This window comes from Aspergillus welwitschiae (genome assembly GCF_003344945.1).
Source record: "Aspergillus welwitschiae strain CBS 139.54b unplaced genomic scaffold BDQ94scaffold_29, whole genome shotgun sequence".
Taxonomy (NCBI): domain Eukaryota; kingdom Fungi; phylum Ascomycota; class Eurotiomycetes; order Eurotiales; family Aspergillaceae; genus Aspergillus; species Aspergillus welwitschiae.
This window is the reverse complement of record NW_020798723.1, coordinates 249,453-267,216: the sequence shown is the minus strand read 5'-3', so window position 1 is coordinate 267,216 and position 17,764 is coordinate 249,453. Positions and strand designations below refer to the sequence as shown.

The window sequence follows — 17,764 nt, the reverse complement described above, 5'->3', positions numbered from 1 at the left end:
AGCAGCTTGGGAATGTAGATGAAGCCAAGCTTACCTGAAGAAGAAGAAGACATTGAGATGATACTAGGAAGAAGCTGTCAGCTTGAGCGACCTTCACCTGGAAGATGCAAAAGAGAAGCTGAAATGCAGTGCAGGAGAAGATTGTGGAAACGAAGAGCCGAGAAGTAGAGGGGAGAATAGGAGGAAAGGGAAGTTGATATCTCCAATTCAAGGTCGCTCCACATCAACTTCGCAAGCACGATGGATCACCCGACCCATTTCTTGTCTTTACTTCATTCTTCTCTTTTCTTTCTCTTTCTCCTCTACAAGGGTGTTGGTTTGGTGTCTCTAGTATCTTTCTCCCATCTTCATCCTGCTGGTGAAAAACAGTACACTATACAGTCGGGATATACTACTCACCGTGGGCTCTCCACGCGTAGGGAGATACTTCAAAGTGATAAAGAAGAAGACTGCAGATAAGATGCAACAGCGGATCAATTGCAGATGAAGGAAGAAAGACGAAAAGAAAGAGAGAAGGAAGGAAACGACCGGGGGAACTGGCAAGCCAACGCATCAGGGACAGCATGGCGAACCAGACTCAATGGGGCCCGAATAGGCAAGCGACGAGGCACGTCATGGGAAAGGGCGATTAGGATTGCATGAGCTGCATCTGCTCTCTGCTTTTTTCCTCGCCATCTTGCAACGCTTGGGTGGTTTAGCGTCGCAACTCTCAACCGCAGCGCTTGTGCGACCAACGCCCACCAACCAGCGCAGCTCAGCGGCAAACGGCCGCAGCAGCACTGCATTGCGGTGGACAAGTCAGAGTTTGGATATGGGCTCAGAGGCTCTACCCCTGCCAGTTAGGCAACATTGTTCTCTTATCAGGCTTCGCCATTAGCGTTCTCCACCAACTGCGGTACGCACGCAAGGCGCATTCGCTCCTACTTTATGCATAGATAGCTACGGGTTGGTTCTTCCAGTTCCACCACCAATGCGCTCTCTCAAACGTACATGCAGGGATTCCCAAACAGTTAGTTGCCTGAAACCTCCCTAAACCCTCCTATTACCCCTCTATTTGCAGAAAGCTGTAAGTTCCCGTCGACCCTGTCATCGGCCGATCATAGGAGATATAAAAAGAAGAAGAAGAAGAGGAAGAAGAAGAAGAAGAAGAAGAAAAGAAAAGAATCCCATGCCTGCATGGAGTCGCACCAGACTCTACGAGCTGGGCGTTAGCCCACCTATTCGATGCGATGGATAGCTCCCGAATTGGGTATGCCCCTGCGGCAACCAGCCACCAGCTAGGACGGGGTATATTTATATTCCTCGCTTTTGAGGAGAAACCATGGCTGCCACAGACTTTGGCCGGGCGCCACGAAGGTCAACTAGTAGAAGGACCAATAAACGCTATCGCGTACTATCAGCGCCTTCGATACGTCAAGGATTAGCCCGTACCTTGGCGTGAATGAGTGCGGTCCCTCTTCCTCGTCTTGTCTTTCGTTGTCCATATCTATCAGCGTGGTTCTCGCCGTCTGGCTCGCCGAATTTGGACGACATTGATCGCCATTTGCGTCGCAAAGATAGCCAAGAAGATCCCCATTACAAGAGTCTGTGGGATATAGCTTCCTCCTGAATCCTGATTCTGCGCCCGCTGCCGGCGATCAGGATCAACTGGGCGAGGAGACCCAAACGAGATGGAGACAGACATGGAGAATGGCGTGAAGGACGTAAAGACTCCCGCAGACGGCGCTAGGTATGTCAAAGCTGGGCTCAGAACCATTGGCACGAGGGAAAAGACGAGGAGAGGGACGGCTAGTCATAAGACCGAGGCGAATGATGGTCGGGGTCGAGCCAACCTTGTCAAGAGAAATTGTGAGCGCCAGCCAGGAAGGATGTGGAAGAAAAGTCCAAATGAAGCGGACCGATCATCTACCTACCACTCTCGAGACTCTGACTTCCTCACCCACCGCACAACCTTCTTCAGTCTATCCCGGACGCTTGTCGTCGCTAGAAGTTGGTACTTCTCATCCTCCCAAAGAGGCAGAACGCAGGCGAACCACCAGGGAAACACAGCCGGATCAGTAGGTGCCTCGCCGTAAGCTAGCAAAACACGCGGATGGAGCCATGCTGCTCCTTCGCGACGGCTTTTGTCGATAAAATCCAAGGCGATCTGAAATAGCTGCTGCGTGGGCAGAGACTCCAGTGGTGATGACGCTGGTGATAGCGATTCCTCTGTTCCCGATGAAGTTTCTAAAGACTCTAGCCTCTCCTCCTCAGATATCGCAATATCATCCACACGCTGTATCCTACCAACATGGTATCCATCCACCATCTCAAAGCTGATCACTTTGAAGCGCGACACCCCCGACGCAATCACTAAGCTTCTTCCATCGGGGAGTAGCTCGAACCGTTCCACCACCAGCACTGTACCATACTGCATGAATTGGGCCCTGCCCAAACCTTCCTGCAGCCGACCGGAGCGATTATACATAACCATACCAAACTTCTTATCCCTCGTCTGCATCACTCGATGAATCATAGTCCGATATCGCGGTTCAAATATATGCAGGAAGGTCGGCATAGTCGGGAACGAAAGCGAGCTCACGAACAACGGGATAGTCCGCTCTCCATCTCCCGTAGCCGCCACTCCATCTTCATTGGAGGAACCCTCGCGACGTGATGCAACCTGCTCAGGGAACAAAGCCTCCACCAGATTCGAGATCCTCCTGTTAGCGGGCTCAGCCCGCACCGTCGAAGCCATATTCAACTTGCGCCGACAAAGCGGACACAGATCACTATGATTTAGAACCATAGCCACGCATCCGCGACAGAATGTATGTCCACAAGAAGTCGTCAATGGATCCAATATAAGCGAGTAGCAGACCTGGCAGTCCAATTCGGCCCGGACTGCCTCCTTCAACCTCCCGTATGATTGTTGCCCTTCACAATCCTGTCCTTGGAGACCCCGACCCTCTTCAGAAGACGTAGTAGTAGCAATTTCCATCTCCAGCAAATCATCATATCCAACCCGACCCTGCTTGACCAACCCATATACACCCCCTAACAAATCATCGCACCCAATCCTAGCAACGCATGTTTCTGTCTCAGTCTCAGTTTCTGTCCCTTTTGCCTCAGACTCGCTCCTCAACCTCTTGCTCTCCCACCTAACATCGCACCACCCAGCACTATCATCACCACCATCCACCTTCCCCAACACCTCCTCAAACACATCCACCACCCTCCCCAACAAAACATCCGTCCCGCAATCCCCCAGACAGTGTTCCCCCGGGCAGCACGCCGCATCTCCCCAATAGCACGTAAACCCTTGTTTCCGCTCCTCATCGGCCGGGTAAGTGATCCCCGTCCGTTGCCGAATCGGCGGCAGACACGACTTGCATATTGTGTTTCCGCACGGCAGGCGCAGCGGGGTTCGGAGCGGTAACGAGCAGCGCGGGCATTGGATGAAGCGGATGATGGAATGTGCGGGGAGGAGTGGGCCGTTGTCGCGTGAGCTGTTCAACGTGGAGGAGAGGTGTTGGTGGTGATCATCGCTGTCGTGTTCTTCTGCGCTTCTGGGGTGCGGAGGTGGAGAAGAGGTGGGCATGGTGGCATCTTCCATGGGGGTTCTCTGGTACTTAAAGGAGTGGGGAATGGGGAGAAGAAGAGAAGGAGGGTCCTAGATATAAAGAATAAGGTAGAAATCTAGGCCAGGGTCGGTCGGTCGGTCGGTCGGTCGGCGCTTATATTGATTGATTGATTAATGTTTTGTTGGGCTTACTTCAGTGACGGGTGGAGACGAGCTGGACTGGTTGGTTTCCCGGAGCTCTCTCTCCGGCCGTCATCCGAGGTTCGGGGACGCGCCTTCGATGTCATGGCGGGCAGCCAAGACATCTTTCCTTTTGAGTAGCTGCTAGTTGTCAGGCAACAAGCATTGCTGAATTTCCATGGGTTTGAAAAGGTAAATGGTAATCTTTAAGTATATACAGTACATATGTGCCCCATGAACGAGGCAAAGGACACTCCTAAGATGAATGATGGTGATCATTGATGCAGAAATCCCACAAACCCCCGTGAACAAAACTCTCGATTTGATGCAAGCATGGATAAAGAAGAAACCCAGATAAAGGTATCGGATCAACGGCAAAAGAGCCCGGAAACCAAGGTAGAAATGAGCAGAACATGATATGCTAACATCCTTTCGTTGCTCATGACCGGAACCATCCAACGCCATAGCCAGGAAGACAGAAAGAAAGAGGTGGCTAAGAAAGAAGATTTCCAAACGTGAGGTCATCGGATGCTTGTGGTCTAGCTTGGTGCATGATAGTTCGTAAAAAGGACGATTGTTCGAACAAAGCGTACAAGAGCCCATTGCGAGAGACTCGGAGCGCGCCAGTGCACCCACCACCTAGCTCGATACTTGGGAAGACGATGCCTCCGAGTCTGAATCGGAATCATCTTCTAACACTATGCGTCGCATGACGCTCTTGTCAAACAAGTCCAAGGCAAAGCGGCGTGCAGGCAGTCGGAAGTGGTGGCTTTCGAGGATACTAAGGGTCTTGCGGAAAAGGTGAGGCTGATGGAAACAATCGGGCTGTTTCGACTTGAGACTGTTGGTTCGGTTTATGTTAGCTTCTATCGCATTTGGTTATATTAGGCGTATTAGGTGTAATGCTTACTTATGGAGGTCTGCCGCAGCCCGCTTGGATAGCACGGTATTGCCCATATCGACTATCAACTTCAAGATCTTCTGGTTGGCCGGATCCGTGTCCATAGCGGCTTCTTTGAATTTCTCCTGAGATGTGCGCTTCGAGTCAGGGTTCCGGGAATGGCTCGGGAAATCAACCTGTAAGATTAAAACGATCAGTGGCTTGCACGCTGGTACTGGCTTATGGGGACATACCAAAAAGAGCTTGTTGAAGTCGGTCGGCAAACTCAGCCCCAAAGAGTTTCCCTTATGGTCGAGAGCAGAGTCCCATCCGAAATCTCTCAAGACCTTAAGGCCATGTCGACTGCGCGAAATCAACCCCAAAACAAAGAAGGCCGTTCCTCTCATCGTCAGAACCTCCGCGCTTTCAGCGATCTTCACAATGTGCTGGACAATATCAGGCTCAAGGAACGGCGCACCGAGCTCCATGGAGCCCACATTACCAACGGCCCAAAGGCAGCCTTTGACTTTGAGAAGAGCCTCTGTGTCTTCTTCATCAAGCTGAAAATCCCGGATGGTCCATGCAAATTCATTAAAATGCCCAGACTGCTCCAGAAGCTTGCATCCCTCCGCTGTCCGAGCGAGTTCTCTATAGAAATGGGGAGGCAGTAGTCCGATATCCTGCAGGTCTACAAGATCTTCAGGGACAAAGCTGTTCCGACGCGGTTGATCGACGTAGGCACGCGAGAGCGCGGCTTCAACAAGGCCCACGTATGCGTCATTACGGCCGAGAAACCAGTCATCCATCTCCTGTGTGATGTAATCGAGACCATCCAGATAATGATACCCAACTGAGGTGGACAAAAACCGCAATAGCAGCGGCGCACCAATTTCACCCAAGTGATCGAGGGAAGGGCGACACTTGACCACGAACTCGAGATAGTGACGCTGGTTGCATGCCTCTTCGAGGATCTTCACAGCTACTTGACATACAGACACGTCAGGGTCGTATAGCTGTGTAACTAGCAGCTTGACCACCCAGTCGGCATTGCCAGTGGCCGACTGCGAGGAAAGAGGAACGTTTCCAACCGCATATTTTCGAAGGAGTCTCGTCGCAAATATGCGAATCTCCTTTGAGCCGGTGGTGAGTGCCTTGGAGAGGATGACCCTTAGATGACTTTCCTTGGCATAGTCCATGTTGCCGAGCAGTGTTTGTATGAGGTCGTCCCGATCCCGAAGCTCAACAATATGGTAGAACATGTTGAGCATGTGCCAACGCTCCATCATAGCGAGCCCGTTGGCGTCGCCACTGAGGACTCCCAGCATCGCAAAGTATCCGCCGCTCAATGTGTTGGTCATTTGTTCTTTCGAAAATAATGGAGAGGAGGATGTTAGTCCGCTCATGCGGTCAACCTGAGCAAGGCACTCTGCAACCTGTCTCAAGAACTTGTTCTCGGCCAAGTATTTTATACCCTCTGGTAATTGCACCAGCGTGCGCATCAGCGCACAGCCAGTGCGGACATAACGTTGGTTTGGTTTCGTGTTCGGCAGCATAGAAAACCTATACTTGAATGGCCGGTAGAAACCCATGAGTCGTTTCATGAACTTTGAGCCCTTGATCGCTTCCTCCAGCCTCTTGGGGTTGGTCAGAGGGCCCTCAACAATACGGTGGATCAAGTCCCACTTCCACTTTAGGTAATTCACAGTATTGAGAACATGAGTCTCCAGGATCGCATTTCGGAACTGGGTCTCATCCATGGCAGGGTTCATTTTCTCCTTGCCTTGGTCGCCAGTAAGTAGAGAGGCAGATATGTCAACGTCGACGTTATAACGCCCTGCTCCATTTGACACGCCCCCTACAGAGCGGGCCAGCGTTCTATTTATGCTTTCGATCTGGTATATGGTTGAGGTGGAAACATCGTGGTTATCGACGTCGAATTGTATAGCGGCTGGTAGCAAATGCGGGAGGACCTGGAGCTTCGCACTGATATGCTGGGGCAGAGAGTGATGTGCCAGCTTTAGGACTTCGGTCAGAAGCAACGTCGCCTTGCGTCTAAGAGACAAATCCGTTTCATCCTCAATGAGATCGGAAAGAGCCTGCACCGTGTCAATATGTTACCATAATTCAGAATTGAGAGGACCGACCTTGGATAGTCCTGCATCCACCAGGGTTGCAAGGATGAGAGTTGAGAAATGCGCTGTCAAGTCGAACCTATTTCCATCGTCATCATAGAAGCTTCGAGCTTGCTTTGTATCGGTCTCCGTCCTGAGATTAGCCACTCTTCCATAAGTTGTCAATCTGCGACCAGCGAGGAATGAGGAGGACCATGAAGGTGGTTTTATCCTCAACGCATCGAACAGAAGCTCCATAATAAGATCCCTTGCCTGTGGGTCAGGGTAGTGTAACGAGTCCAAGAGAGATTGCAAAGGCTGGGCCCCATTTCTTGCGAGAACTATCAATCCTGGCCACGTCTTGAGCATGGCAGAGATCGCCCTAGCCGAAGATTTAAGGCGCCCATTGCGAACAGTATCCGACAAAGAGTCTGTGAACGGTGCAAGAACAGCCTCTAGCTCACACCCTCCACGGAGATGTTTCCTGCTATGAGGGGTATCGAGCACATGAAGGAAGCTCGCTATCAGACTTTCTGAGGCGCCAAAAGTCCCCTCGGCGAGAGCATCATGCAGAGTGGCAAAGCCCCCAGAGTATGCGACTAGGGCCGGATCCTTCACCAAGATCTCAGCTAGAGTCATGATGGAAATATTCCGGAGGCGGTCCTCGTAATGTTCGGCAACAGAGACGATTGTTCTGACCACAGCACGCGAGATCTCCCGAACGCCATCCTTAACGTCCAAAAACGCTCTAACAAACTTCAAGGCCTGCTCACGCTCGATGCTCGCCTTGCTTTCCTTGACAAGGGACAATATTACCAGCTCGTCTGTATGTAATGACCGAATAATTTGCAACGACTTCCGATCCGCGATGGCATACCGAGTCAAACGATACCCTGCGGCCACAGCTTCCTTGCTGTCACTTAAGAGCATTATCTGCACGCGGAGCCCGAACACCGACCACTCCAAGTCGTACTTCAAAGTAGGATGTCTCTTGAACAGTTCCACCAGGCTATTCGCACGCTCGACGTAATAATCTGGGGACATGCCCTCGATTTCCAGGGCCTGGAGTGTTTCCGCCAGCACATATGTCGGTGATTCCATTTCCGCTTCACCTTCCGGGATCTGCTGCTCCTCGATAGGTATATTGCTCCGAGTCGGCGAACGCATCGGGCCACCTTGGAATAGGCTTGAAAGGCGACTTCGGGGAGGGGTGGACGGCGCCTGCGCACGTAGCATTTCCTCCTCCAGTTCATGATGTAGTTCGGCAAGCTTGCGGTTGGACGAACTCAGCTCCGATTCCACCCTTAGCCTCTGATCTTTGGTATGTTTCGGGTTTTTCGCCAGGAGCGCCTCGAGCATGTTTTCCGTCCCCGTCTTTATTTTCATCTCTTTTGCGATCTTGTCCCGGATCACGGCCTGGCGCTCCTCGGTGCTGGACAACTCATCGTGCTCTGTTAAACTGCTCGGTCTTCGTGCGGGAACACCTTCGGGTCGAGGGGTCGTGCTCCGCGACGTCTTCATGCTTTTAAGCTCAGAGCTGAAGCTACCAGGGGCCCCCGAAGAAGGGGCTAATGACCCTCCCCGGAGACCAATGGTCGCACTGCCTCCAGACTCCGAACGAGCATTTCGTCCGGTTCGCGTAGCGGACTCAGGCCAGCTACCGTCTGCAGTGTTATCCTCCAAGCTATTGTATGACCGTCCATCACCCACAGCACGGTGCTGGATTGACGTCGCGGAGAACGCTGAGTTATGTCCGGACGCCATAGAGCTCCATCTAGCCGCAAGAGAGGAGTGCGTATCACCTGTCGCAATTGAAATAGGGAACGGAGGACTGCATTGAGTTCGCCGACAAAAACACCGACACTATCGGAGCGATCAAACTGCCCGGGGTGTTTGGAGACCGACTGCTCTCGATGGGCGTGTTCGCTGACGGCGGGCACCTCAAAAGGGAGGGGAGGGGAAACAAAATCACGGCGGTCACGAAGGTGGTGAGGCTGAAGAGGGGGGAGGGATCGGGAAGGTTGAGGGCGTCTAAGAACTAAATCACATGTAGCACAGGCTGCAGATGACAACGCTAGATGCTAGTTAGAGAACGAAGCAAGTAATCTGCCTCAATGACCGGGGTCTTTCTCCAATCCCACCGCTGGTGGTTTCAGGCTGGATCCCCAGCTGACTAACCCGCTCTTATCGCCTCAGGCTAACTAACTTAGCCTAGTAGATACTACGGAGTAGTAGCTTGTTTATCGTCGCTTCTGTTGCCTCCACTATTGATTGCTCACAAATATTTGAGCATTTTATGTGTATTTATTCTCTAACTTGTTAACGATACACTTCGAGATGATTGACTAGTAAATATGATTGATTGGGCGTCGTGATCGATGCCTTTTCGCGAAAGACCAACATAGTCATGGAACACATGGCAAGCAGTCAAACGAGCTAGCTCGTATATATACAGAAGAATCTCTCGGAGATATAATGCATGAGATTAGCGAAAGTAGGGGTGGAAGACAAGTGAGAGATCCTGTTGATGCAATAAAATATTACATGATAACAGGGGTGAGAAGAGAAGATCGGAAGAGAATGGAAGATGGCAAGATGCTATAGTACGACGAACTCCGGATATGCAAGACCCAACGAAAATGTACGCTTGATAGTACAAAATGCTGATAATGATCGTGATATTCTGCGGGAGTTTCATGGCAACCATGACTTCTCCCGAGACGTCTCAACGACTCCACTCCCACAAAGTGTGCTGTCGCTGTTGTTTCCAAGTTTGGCGATTGGCGGTTTCTCTTGTCGCCGTCGAAAGAAGGGTAAATTGAACCTCAAGGTCTTCGATGCCGATTTCGATCTCCGCCACAAGATGACGGAGACATAGATGACAAACATTGACCCACATATTATGCCATAAGCAATAGGGGAAGCCGGAGGAATATCAGGGTTTTTGGCAGTGGCATAATGAAACCCTATTCCACCATTGATGACACCCAGGGCCGCGAAAAACCGTCCCAGGTAACGATGGGAGACGCCATATAGCGAACTCGTTCCCGTCTTGCGGAAATGAATATGTTGCATGATGCCCAGTACTGGCTGGATCAAAACAACACCCCCAACTGCCACATACCCTATGACCGGGTGGTAGCCTCCAAGCTCCTGCAGATCTTTGGAGACAGAAACACCGACTCCGAACCCAGCTAACGCCAGAAGCACAGCAAAAAGCTGCAGAGGAGCGTGGATCCATGGTACTGTACGCCGAGAAGGGACGATGTACAAAAGAAGAGCGAAGTTGGGAAAGAGAAGGACGAAGGCCACCGAGGTCATCACGCCATGGGCGATTCGTTTCTTATGGAGGATGGTGTCGCTGACTTGTTGTTGGTGAGTGTACGCCGAAAGCTCGTGCATGGTCCCCATCGGAATAACGAAGGGATTGGTATTGTTGCCTCCAACAGCCCAAGTGGTATTCAAGGTGAAAGTGCCATGCCAGTCATGCTGGTATAACAGCTGGGATACATTGCTAGACACCAGCGGAGGGCCATGCGTCAGGGCCCACATCCAGGAGCTAGAATTGCCCAGTGCACTCTCTCCATTAGCAAGTGTTGTGCAGTTATCACAACATATATTGGCCGTCATGACCCCATCGTGGATACCAGAGCCATCGAGAAGATAAGCCTCGATACTAGGGTCATAGAGAGGTTGCACATGGCCACTTGCCCTCCGAGTGGACAAAGTGACATTATGTTTGGATGCCGCATAGACGATGAACAGGTTCCCGTCTGTCATTTGGGACCCCTGACCCAGGGCAAACCATTTGACACCAGGTGGTGCCTGTAATTGGAGAAAGATGGGGCCGGAGCCCGTCAAAGAGGTATTCTTAGGCACATTGATGCTATAGGAGACACCTGCACCTTCTGATGGTCTGTGCTTGACTATTTGGCTGCAACCTGAGCGCACTAAATAAAAACAGTCAGCCAATTCAGCAGGTACAATGATATCAGAAGGAGGCACTTACCCAAACCAAAGGCAGCGACTGCAGCAGCAAAGATATTTGAGAACTTCATTTGGATGGTAAAAAGGATTGTTTGAGGGTAGGCTTTGAGGAAAGGAAGGAAAAGGTAGGCGATTGATGGTCGGATCAGTGTAGATGTAGGAAAAATGAGAGAGAGCGGGCCCAAGCCACTTCACGAATAATACAATGAGAATAAATATAAGGATACCAAAAGAATAGTATCACAAAAGGACTGTCCTGAATAGAATGTAACCAGGATTGCGTGCGGGCGACACCTTCTGGTGGAGGTTTCCTGGAAGTATAGATGCTGGAATCTTAGCAGTTGCTGCTGGAGGCCTGATGATATTCATAGATAGACGAGATAAGAAACATCACTGCGGAGACAGATTCTGTCAGTAAAGACCAAGCATCGTTTGGGGAAATCGACATCTACTGGATTCTCTCGGTATACAAGACCGAAAGCCCCCATCCTCGTAATGAACCATCAATGGGCCTGGAAGGCGACGGGGGGGGACCGTGGTCACGTCCATTGGCAAGGGATTGCTAGAGCAGAGGTGCCATGTTTGGAGAGAACAAGGGAAACAAGGGCTGTTCATACTTAGAGCAATTGAAGAATCGAAAGGTGCATGATTGTCCTAAGCCACATAGTGATGTGCCACAGATGCCATGCGACAGATCTGCATGGCAATCACAACGATGAAGAGATGGGAGATCACGCTACCATGCGGGCGAACACCCTCCGATGGACGGACTAGCAGCTGCCAGGGAGACAGAAAGGGCAGAAGAGCGAGTGAAGGCAATCGAGTCTATTCAGATCCAACAGCGATAGAAAGCAAGATTGGGCCCACGAAAGGAGAAGATCGTCAATCAAAATGGGCGATTGTCAGATAGATATGCCCACCGCGCAAGGCAAGCGGGTACCTTGATTTTTTCTCAGATCAACCATGGCGAAAATCTTCGGGTTTTTCCCAATTTAAAGTTCCCCCAGCTGCCACGCCTCTCCGGGCTCTCAGTGGGCATATTTTGGAGTGGAATGGCCACATGGTCTGTGCTCGCCAACTTATGCCCAGACAGAGCACTGAAGGAAGAGCCCAGCAATGTCCCAAACCATACTAGCAGCCGGAGGGGGGGGGGTTCCATCCCAAGGTACGATGACTGCCTAGTGGACATTTAATCAAACCAGGTTGGGACTATGCCATATCCATGGAGTTGGGTCCATGCGCAACTTTCGTTTGGGTGCTTATTTGCAGACGGGAGAGGAGCCTGGATTGAATTTGGGTTTCTTGGGGGGGGTGGGTGGTAGTGTGGATTTCGAGGGAGGGAAGGAAGACACTAGTACAGTAGTAGCGTAAGAGGGCAAAAAAGACAGGCCGACGGAGTGCGTAGAGAAGGGGGGCAAAAAACGAGCGAAAGGAACTTCTGTCGGGAATCCAGCATCATGATTTTCGACCGTTCAATGGATGGGGCATGCCAATTGGGTCGGAGAGCAGCAGCTGATCAATCAGACTGCAGCCTGCAGCCGGACCCATCAACTCAGGTCTTCTTCTTCCCTTGTTATTCCTTCTGTTATTCTCCCCCGTCCCTTTCTCTGGGCTGGCACACAATCGTCGTTCGGTTGGAGGTCCATCCATCATCTACAAACGAATGAAGATTGCTTCTGCGTTTGGTTACACCTTTCTTGACCTGTTTTCAATCCCCAGAAAAGCTATGGTAAAATGATCCAGCCTCCGATCTTACCAGAGACCGGAGTAAAAGTACTCCGAATGGTGAACCAGAATCAGAGTACTTTAAGTCAGTTCTGTAAGTTCTTTTCAAGCTACAGGTATCCCGGTTGTTTCCCATCTTTCACTCAGCTTCTTCCCCTTCCTCCCCTTCCACCACCACTACCACCACCATTATTATGGTTGCATCGTCATCGGTAGCCACTCATCTTCTTTTTTTCTCAAAACTGAGTTCTTACTTACAAAGTGGCTCCGGTGTATTAGCTAGCTACAACTTCTCTACTATCCATCTAGTCCACTGTTACTTGCTATCTTCGAACTCAAGTCCGCTTAATGTTCCTGGCGCCAATCATGGACCCTTTCGTCACTAGACATGAGTGGTCACCCACATTACTTTCTCGGACGCACGAATCCTGTGAAAGACCCCCGCTGCCAATCAGCATCCGCCATCCGTAGCTAAGACCAAGTTCTCGGATCTCGGAAGCAGTCGTATTCTCACCGATCCTGGGCGTTCTTTCGCTGCTCATCCAGGGGTGGGCCTCCGGGATAACGGGTCCAATCACATGGTCGAGCCGGGAGACGGGACCTTCGTTAACTGGCTTTCCACGGGTCAGCTCTTCGCCGATTGCGAGGTCTCAAGACGGCGGTTTTACCATTCTTGAAATAGGACAGCCGGGCAACCTTGGGCTGGGAAATCCTGGGCTTAACCCTTTTTCTTCCCATAAAAAGGGGTTCGAGGCGAATGGGAAACCTAGAGGGGGGCGATAAGAAAAAGTCTATTCTATGGCCATAGTTTTATGCACCAAGGGAAGACGGATACCGTATCCCTATACGCTATCCACGCGTCTCCCAAAGCATAGTATGACAACGCAGCACTTTCCACACGTTTTCATGGGTTGACCGACAGTCAGTATGGCCTGTTGCGTGCAGCGGAGTACAGACATGAAAAGGTGTATGGGGAAAGGTTGCGCAGCATGGTTTCAGAAAAGAAGCAGGACCACCTTAGTCGGACGCCCCCTATGTTTTGGGCTCCTGAAGCTGTCATTATTGTGACTCGTCTAGGGCGGACTAGGCCAATAACGCAAACCTCCGACGCCTCCAGGCTCGATCAGTCCACAGCTCGGTTATTCTTAGCACCTCGCAAGCAAAAAGATTTTGCCATGCAAATAGTGCAGCCATGTGATACCCCACTCTGACTACCACTACACCATCTGGTGGCTTGAAAAGACAATGGCCATGCAGATGACGATGCAGGCCAGGGAGCGCCATAGCCTGGATCGTAATCATCCTAGCATACCCCGGCACATACGACACTACGCCACAAGACGGCCTGGTCCGCTCAGATAGGACTTTTAAGATAATTTTGTATACGACATGTTCGTGAACTATCAATATCCAGCTAGGCTACTACCAACCGCTTCGGACTTAGCAAGTGCATCGATGCCAAGATTTATCGATCGAGCACAACCTGCGACGTGCCCCAAGAAAAACGGTCTGCTCCGGACCATTACCAATCCTACCAATCCGCCTTTACATCTGCTCTTCTCGTCCGAGATTTATGGTATTCAAAGTTTAATATCCATCCGGAGAACAATCGATCTAAATGATCCGGCGTACTCCGTAAATCCATGTCCCCTACCGGAACCGCGGACTTCCCACGACCCGGGGCTGAAGCCTCAAAGGAGGGTCTCCGTCCCAAACGTCATGCAGCATACAGATCAACCCTTTGTTTTCCCAAAGCAGGCCATGCAAGTAATATAAGATCTCGGCTCCAGCAGTAGCTAGTCGCTTCGAAATGCGCGCGCACACACTCACACTCTACTTGATGATCTATTCATGCAAGAGGACCAAGAACGATACTACCCTCCTAAGTCTGTTGGGATCGGATTAGGTCTACGTTTTCCATTCCAGAGTTTTGGCACCTCTCAAAGATACGACACCAAGCAGCCTAGTACCTTTTAGCTACCGCCTGGACTAATAACATCCGGGCTTAGCATCTTAGTGACTGCCATGGCGGGACCCATGAAACGTGTGCGAATTGCCCTAAATGGATAAAGCCCAGCCCATAGCGATACGGTGGAATATTCCGTGCGCAAAAGAGTGCGAGCGACCTGAGCCCCCGCGCGCGTGAACAAAAACATACTACATACATGCATGCCCAATTAACATACCAAGAGCTGCTCCAACCACACGGAGCAACGACAGCGCCATAGCAATAAAGAGAAAAAGAAAAATAACCATTTTCGCCTGATAGTAGAAATTCCGTGACTTTCCATGACTCTCTTTCGACCTGGGAAAGAAACCCTGTCAATAACAATCCAAAGGAGTACCCTTATTTGCCCGATTGCGATTAGTTCAAGGGATAATCCCCGTACGTTGTTTCCCAAAGTTCCGCTGTTGTCACCTGTCGTCGTTCCCATCCGTCATTATCCAGCGAGCGAGCCAGTTGCTGCCTATTACACATTATTATTAATATATCATTAGTGTTATTATGAGTATGATTATTATGGGTTGGCCCCTCCCCGATCCTGCCGGACTGGCGCAGAGACTTCCACCTATTCTAGACGCGCTACCCGACTTTCCCTAGCCGGCTTCTTGTGATTGGGCTTTTAGACTTTGGGAGGAGCCATTGGCATTACTCGAATTTCATCTCTTTCGTGTGTCTTCTCCTATACTAGGCTTGGCCCGTTGCGGTCTTCTCCAGAATGGTCTTCATCATTTCGTTGCCCAGCTTGACGGCTTCGGGGAATCGGGGAGCAAAGTACTGCTGGATCCGCTCGAACCGGTCGCGGTATGACTCGAAATCACCGAACGATACGCAGTCCGACCATGCCTGCACGATTATAGTGAATGACGTCAGTGGTGGTGTTGTGTACAAATCACAATGAATGTGCTTGGGAGGAGGGGTTGGGTTCTTCTAATGCCCATCCATATCCATTGGAATGGAATAAAACCGCGCAAGCGCGGCCAGGGTCTTTTTTGGAGCTAAACAGGTTGGTACTCACGCGAGCTGCAAAGGTAAATTCCAGGTCATCCGAGCGGAACGTCTTGTCGTCGACTGCAGTGTCTAGGGCCGCATCGAGGAGTTCGGGATTGCGGAAGAGGTATTCCGTGACGCCCAGCCACAGACGGAAAAGCTATATCAATTGCACGCGCGCGCCGTGATTAGACTCTGGCTTTAAAGCAACGTTACATTGCATATATTGCGCGGGGAAGAAAGAGAAAGGAGGCCGGAACGCCATGGAAAGCAAGGGACAAGCACTCACGGGTGTCGAGCAGATCATATGATCATAGGGGACAATTCCAAGTTTGGACCAGCAATCAACGATGGCAAGCAGACTGAGATGGCTGTTTGGAGGAGCTTGCTCACGTTCCCGGTTTGACAGGGAGAAACGGTCGAGAACTTCGTCCTTCAATAGCAGATCCTGTCCGTTGGTACCCGCTTTGAAAACGGCCTCCCCTGCAGCTCTGACACGGCGTTTGAGTTCGTCTCGGCGGCCCTCGATCATGAGCTTGTACAGGTCCGTCACGGACTCTGCATACTGCCGGATCTGCTTTTTCGCCGCTGGGTTCAAGATAGCAAGACCGGCATACACGTGCCACTTGTTGGAGTAGATGCGGAGGGTAATGTTGATCTTCACATTCTCGATGCCTCCCACCCAGCGGGAGATTTCCCATGGGAATTGCTGGTTGGCCTGCCACGCGGTTCCCATGCTCAGGAAGGCCGCATGGGTGACGGCCTGGGTATCTGCCGTGATGCGGTCATGCATCTCTCCGGAGAGGTAAACGAACGTGGATTCGAAGCATGACAGGACTTCCCTGACGAAGTTGAGGCTTTCGTCGGAGGCACGGTGCTGGATCAAGACCTAGACAAAGCAAAAATGGGCGTAAATGTTATCATACTTTGTACTGTGCATGATCTTGGCTTGAGCGACAATAGGCTCAAGCCAAACCAGAGAGAGGCAGGCGCAGGCAGACAGCAGCGTACCAGAGGTTGACCCTTAGGGTTGACTTGAGGGCCATGTAGCGAATGGCATGATACGATCTCTACGTCCTTGGGAAGGTGTTTGTCGAAAGCCGCGAGCTCAGGAGCCTTGCAGGACGTTTGACCACCGACAATTGCGCCGACCTTGGTAGCTTTTGTGATATTCCACAAGTCAGACAGGCATATTCTCTCATGATGCACAAATAAGGGCGCAGCAAGCAAGCCTTTGCACTGAAATACATACACGGGCCATACATTTCCACTACCTTGTCGATGACACCGGCCTCTACACTGTAAATAATGTAATCGCTTATTCTGGAAACCAGGTGGCCATTGGGAAAGATAGTGACATTTTGCTTTTTGGTTTTATGAAGGATGAGTTTATGTCTGGACAGCGCGAGCTGTGAAGTATCATGGACGTACTGTAGATTCGAATTCCTTTATAAGACGCTCATACGAGTCGGGTTTGTCACATGCATTAATCCTTGATAGATAAAAAAGAGTAAATAGTTAGTACAGCTAATTCAGTCCGGTTTCTGCTTTTCTCTAACAATATACAACACGAAAACCTAGTTTGGCAGAATGGTTAGCACAAGGCCATAATGCACAAGTGTGTGAAGGAATCATCATAAACATATGTTGATAGCTTTGGGTTTCAGACAAAGAAATATAGGTAGCTGAGATGTTACATCATTGACGGTCTAGCAGAGTCGCAAACCTACCAAGGTAGGAAAGCTTACCACCAGGCCATACTCGAGCCAAATGCACTCAAGTCATCATCCAAAGAGGGGGAGAGAAGCAACGGGGAAAGCGAGAGATAAGAACAGAAGGGGAGAGCTCACCTATTACAAATGGCACACCACCAGGGTGATTGACAATCGGAAACAACTGACTGGAAAGGACACTTGTTTAAATATTACCTCCATCCGGCAGCGCTCAGACGCTGGGCGTACATCTTGCCCATGTCTCCCATGCCAATGATGCCGATCGTGGCTGATTCCTTGGTGAAGCCCATGATTGCTGGTTGGATTAGTCCTCGTTCAGTCTTGTTTGTTGAGAAACTAGGCTGCGCGACACGCTCAATTGAGCCAATAAACAAGCCAGCAGACAAAGCCACTGAGTCCGACTGTCTGCCTGATTGGATATGAAGAGAAAGAAGAAAGTTATAGCTCGGGAGGTTGCAGCAGAAATTTTAAATAGTGCTGGAGGGAGCACCAAACCGGGCCGACTGCCCACCCGGCGTTACAACGCCTGTCACAGAAAGAGTCATCGAGTTGATTCACCGCGGTGCCGCGGCCTCAGGCTGCCAGACTCGCTTG

General features: G+C 50.8%; 7 protein-coding genes across 7 annotated transcripts; 1 reads left to right on the top strand and 6 right to left on the bottom strand.

Annotated features, from left to right (window-relative positions):
- Window positions 1-809: 809 nt before the first annotated feature.
- On the bottom strand, window positions 810-3,595 carry BDQ94DRAFT_181185 (putative ATP-dependent protease (CrgA); the record flags this gene model as incomplete). The annotated part of the gene is made up of 2 exons (XM_026773837.1): window positions 810-1,745; window positions 1,914-3,595. 2 exons carry the CDS (start codon window positions 3,593-3,595, stop codon window positions 1,490-1,492), a joined length of 1,938 nt encoding a protein of 645 aa, XP_026623559.1. The 3' UTR covers window positions 810-1,489.
- A 674-nt stretch (window positions 3,596-4,269) lies between these two features.
- BDQ94DRAFT_181181 (putative cytosolic regulator Pianissimo) lies at window positions 4,270-8,819 on the bottom strand. Its single transcript, XM_026773836.1, has 4 exons — window positions 6,767-8,819; window positions 4,877-6,718; window positions 4,653-4,819; window positions 4,270-4,583 (listed from the first exon to the last, which is right to left on the bottom strand). The coding sequence occupies exons 1-4, from the start codon at window positions 8,495-8,497 to the stop codon at window positions 4,382-4,384; spliced, it is 3,942 nt and encodes a 1,313-aa protein (XP_026623558.1). The 5' UTR covers window positions 8,498-8,819; the 3' UTR covers window positions 4,270-4,381.
- Window positions 8,820-8,990: 171 nt separating this feature from the next.
- Window positions 8,991-11,068, bottom strand: BDQ94DRAFT_68470 (cytochrome and DOMON domain-containing protein). The gene is made up of 2 exons (XM_026776313.1): window positions 10,743-11,068; window positions 8,991-10,683 (listed from the first exon to the last, which is right to left on the bottom strand). The coding sequence occupies exons 1-2, from the start codon at window positions 10,789-10,791 to the stop codon at window positions 9,428-9,430; spliced, it is 1,305 nt and encodes a 434-aa protein (XP_026623557.1). The 5' UTR covers window positions 10,792-11,068; the 3' UTR covers window positions 8,991-9,427.
- Window positions 11,069-12,213: 1,145 nt separating this feature from the next.
- On the bottom strand, window positions 12,214-13,782 carry BDQ94DRAFT_148674 (uncharacterized protein). The gene is made up of 3 exons (XM_026767229.1): window positions 13,115-13,782; window positions 12,725-13,060; window positions 12,214-12,539 (listed from the first exon to the last, which is right to left on the bottom strand). Coding segments are annotated over exons 1-2 (282 nt in total). The 5' UTR covers window positions 13,117-13,782; the 3' UTR covers window positions 12,214-12,539; window positions 12,725-12,780.
- Window positions 13,297-13,782, top strand: BDQ94DRAFT_148669 (uncharacterized protein). The gene is made up of 2 exons (XM_026767228.1): window positions 13,297-13,319; window positions 13,372-13,782. The coding sequence occupies exon 2, from the start codon at window positions 13,435-13,437 to the stop codon at window positions 13,654-13,656; it is 222 nt and encodes a 73-aa protein (XP_026623555.1). The 5' UTR covers window positions 13,297-13,319; window positions 13,372-13,434; the 3' UTR covers window positions 13,657-13,782.
- Window positions 13,783-14,421: 639 nt separating this feature from the next.
- BDQ94DRAFT_68451 (uncharacterized protein) lies at window positions 14,422-14,933 on the bottom strand. Its single transcript, XM_026776312.1, has one exon. The coding sequence runs from the start codon at window positions 14,878-14,880 to the stop codon at window positions 14,623-14,625; it is 258 nt and encodes an 85-aa protein (XP_026623554.1). The 5' UTR covers window positions 14,881-14,933; the 3' UTR covers window positions 14,422-14,622.
- Window positions 14,934-17,644, bottom strand: BDQ94DRAFT_68375 (prephenate dehydrogenase (NADP(+))). The gene is made up of 7 exons (XM_026776311.1): window positions 17,366-17,644; window positions 16,869-16,929; window positions 16,690-16,801; window positions 16,449-16,597; window positions 15,727-16,326; window positions 15,466-15,597; window positions 14,934-15,293 (listed from the first exon to the last, which is right to left on the bottom strand). Exons 1-7 carry the CDS (start codon window positions 17,458-17,460, stop codon window positions 15,135-15,137), a joined length of 1,308 nt encoding a protein of 435 aa, XP_026623553.1. The 5' UTR covers window positions 17,461-17,644; the 3' UTR covers window positions 14,934-15,134.
- Between the last annotated feature and the right edge of the window lie 120 nt (window positions 17,645-17,764).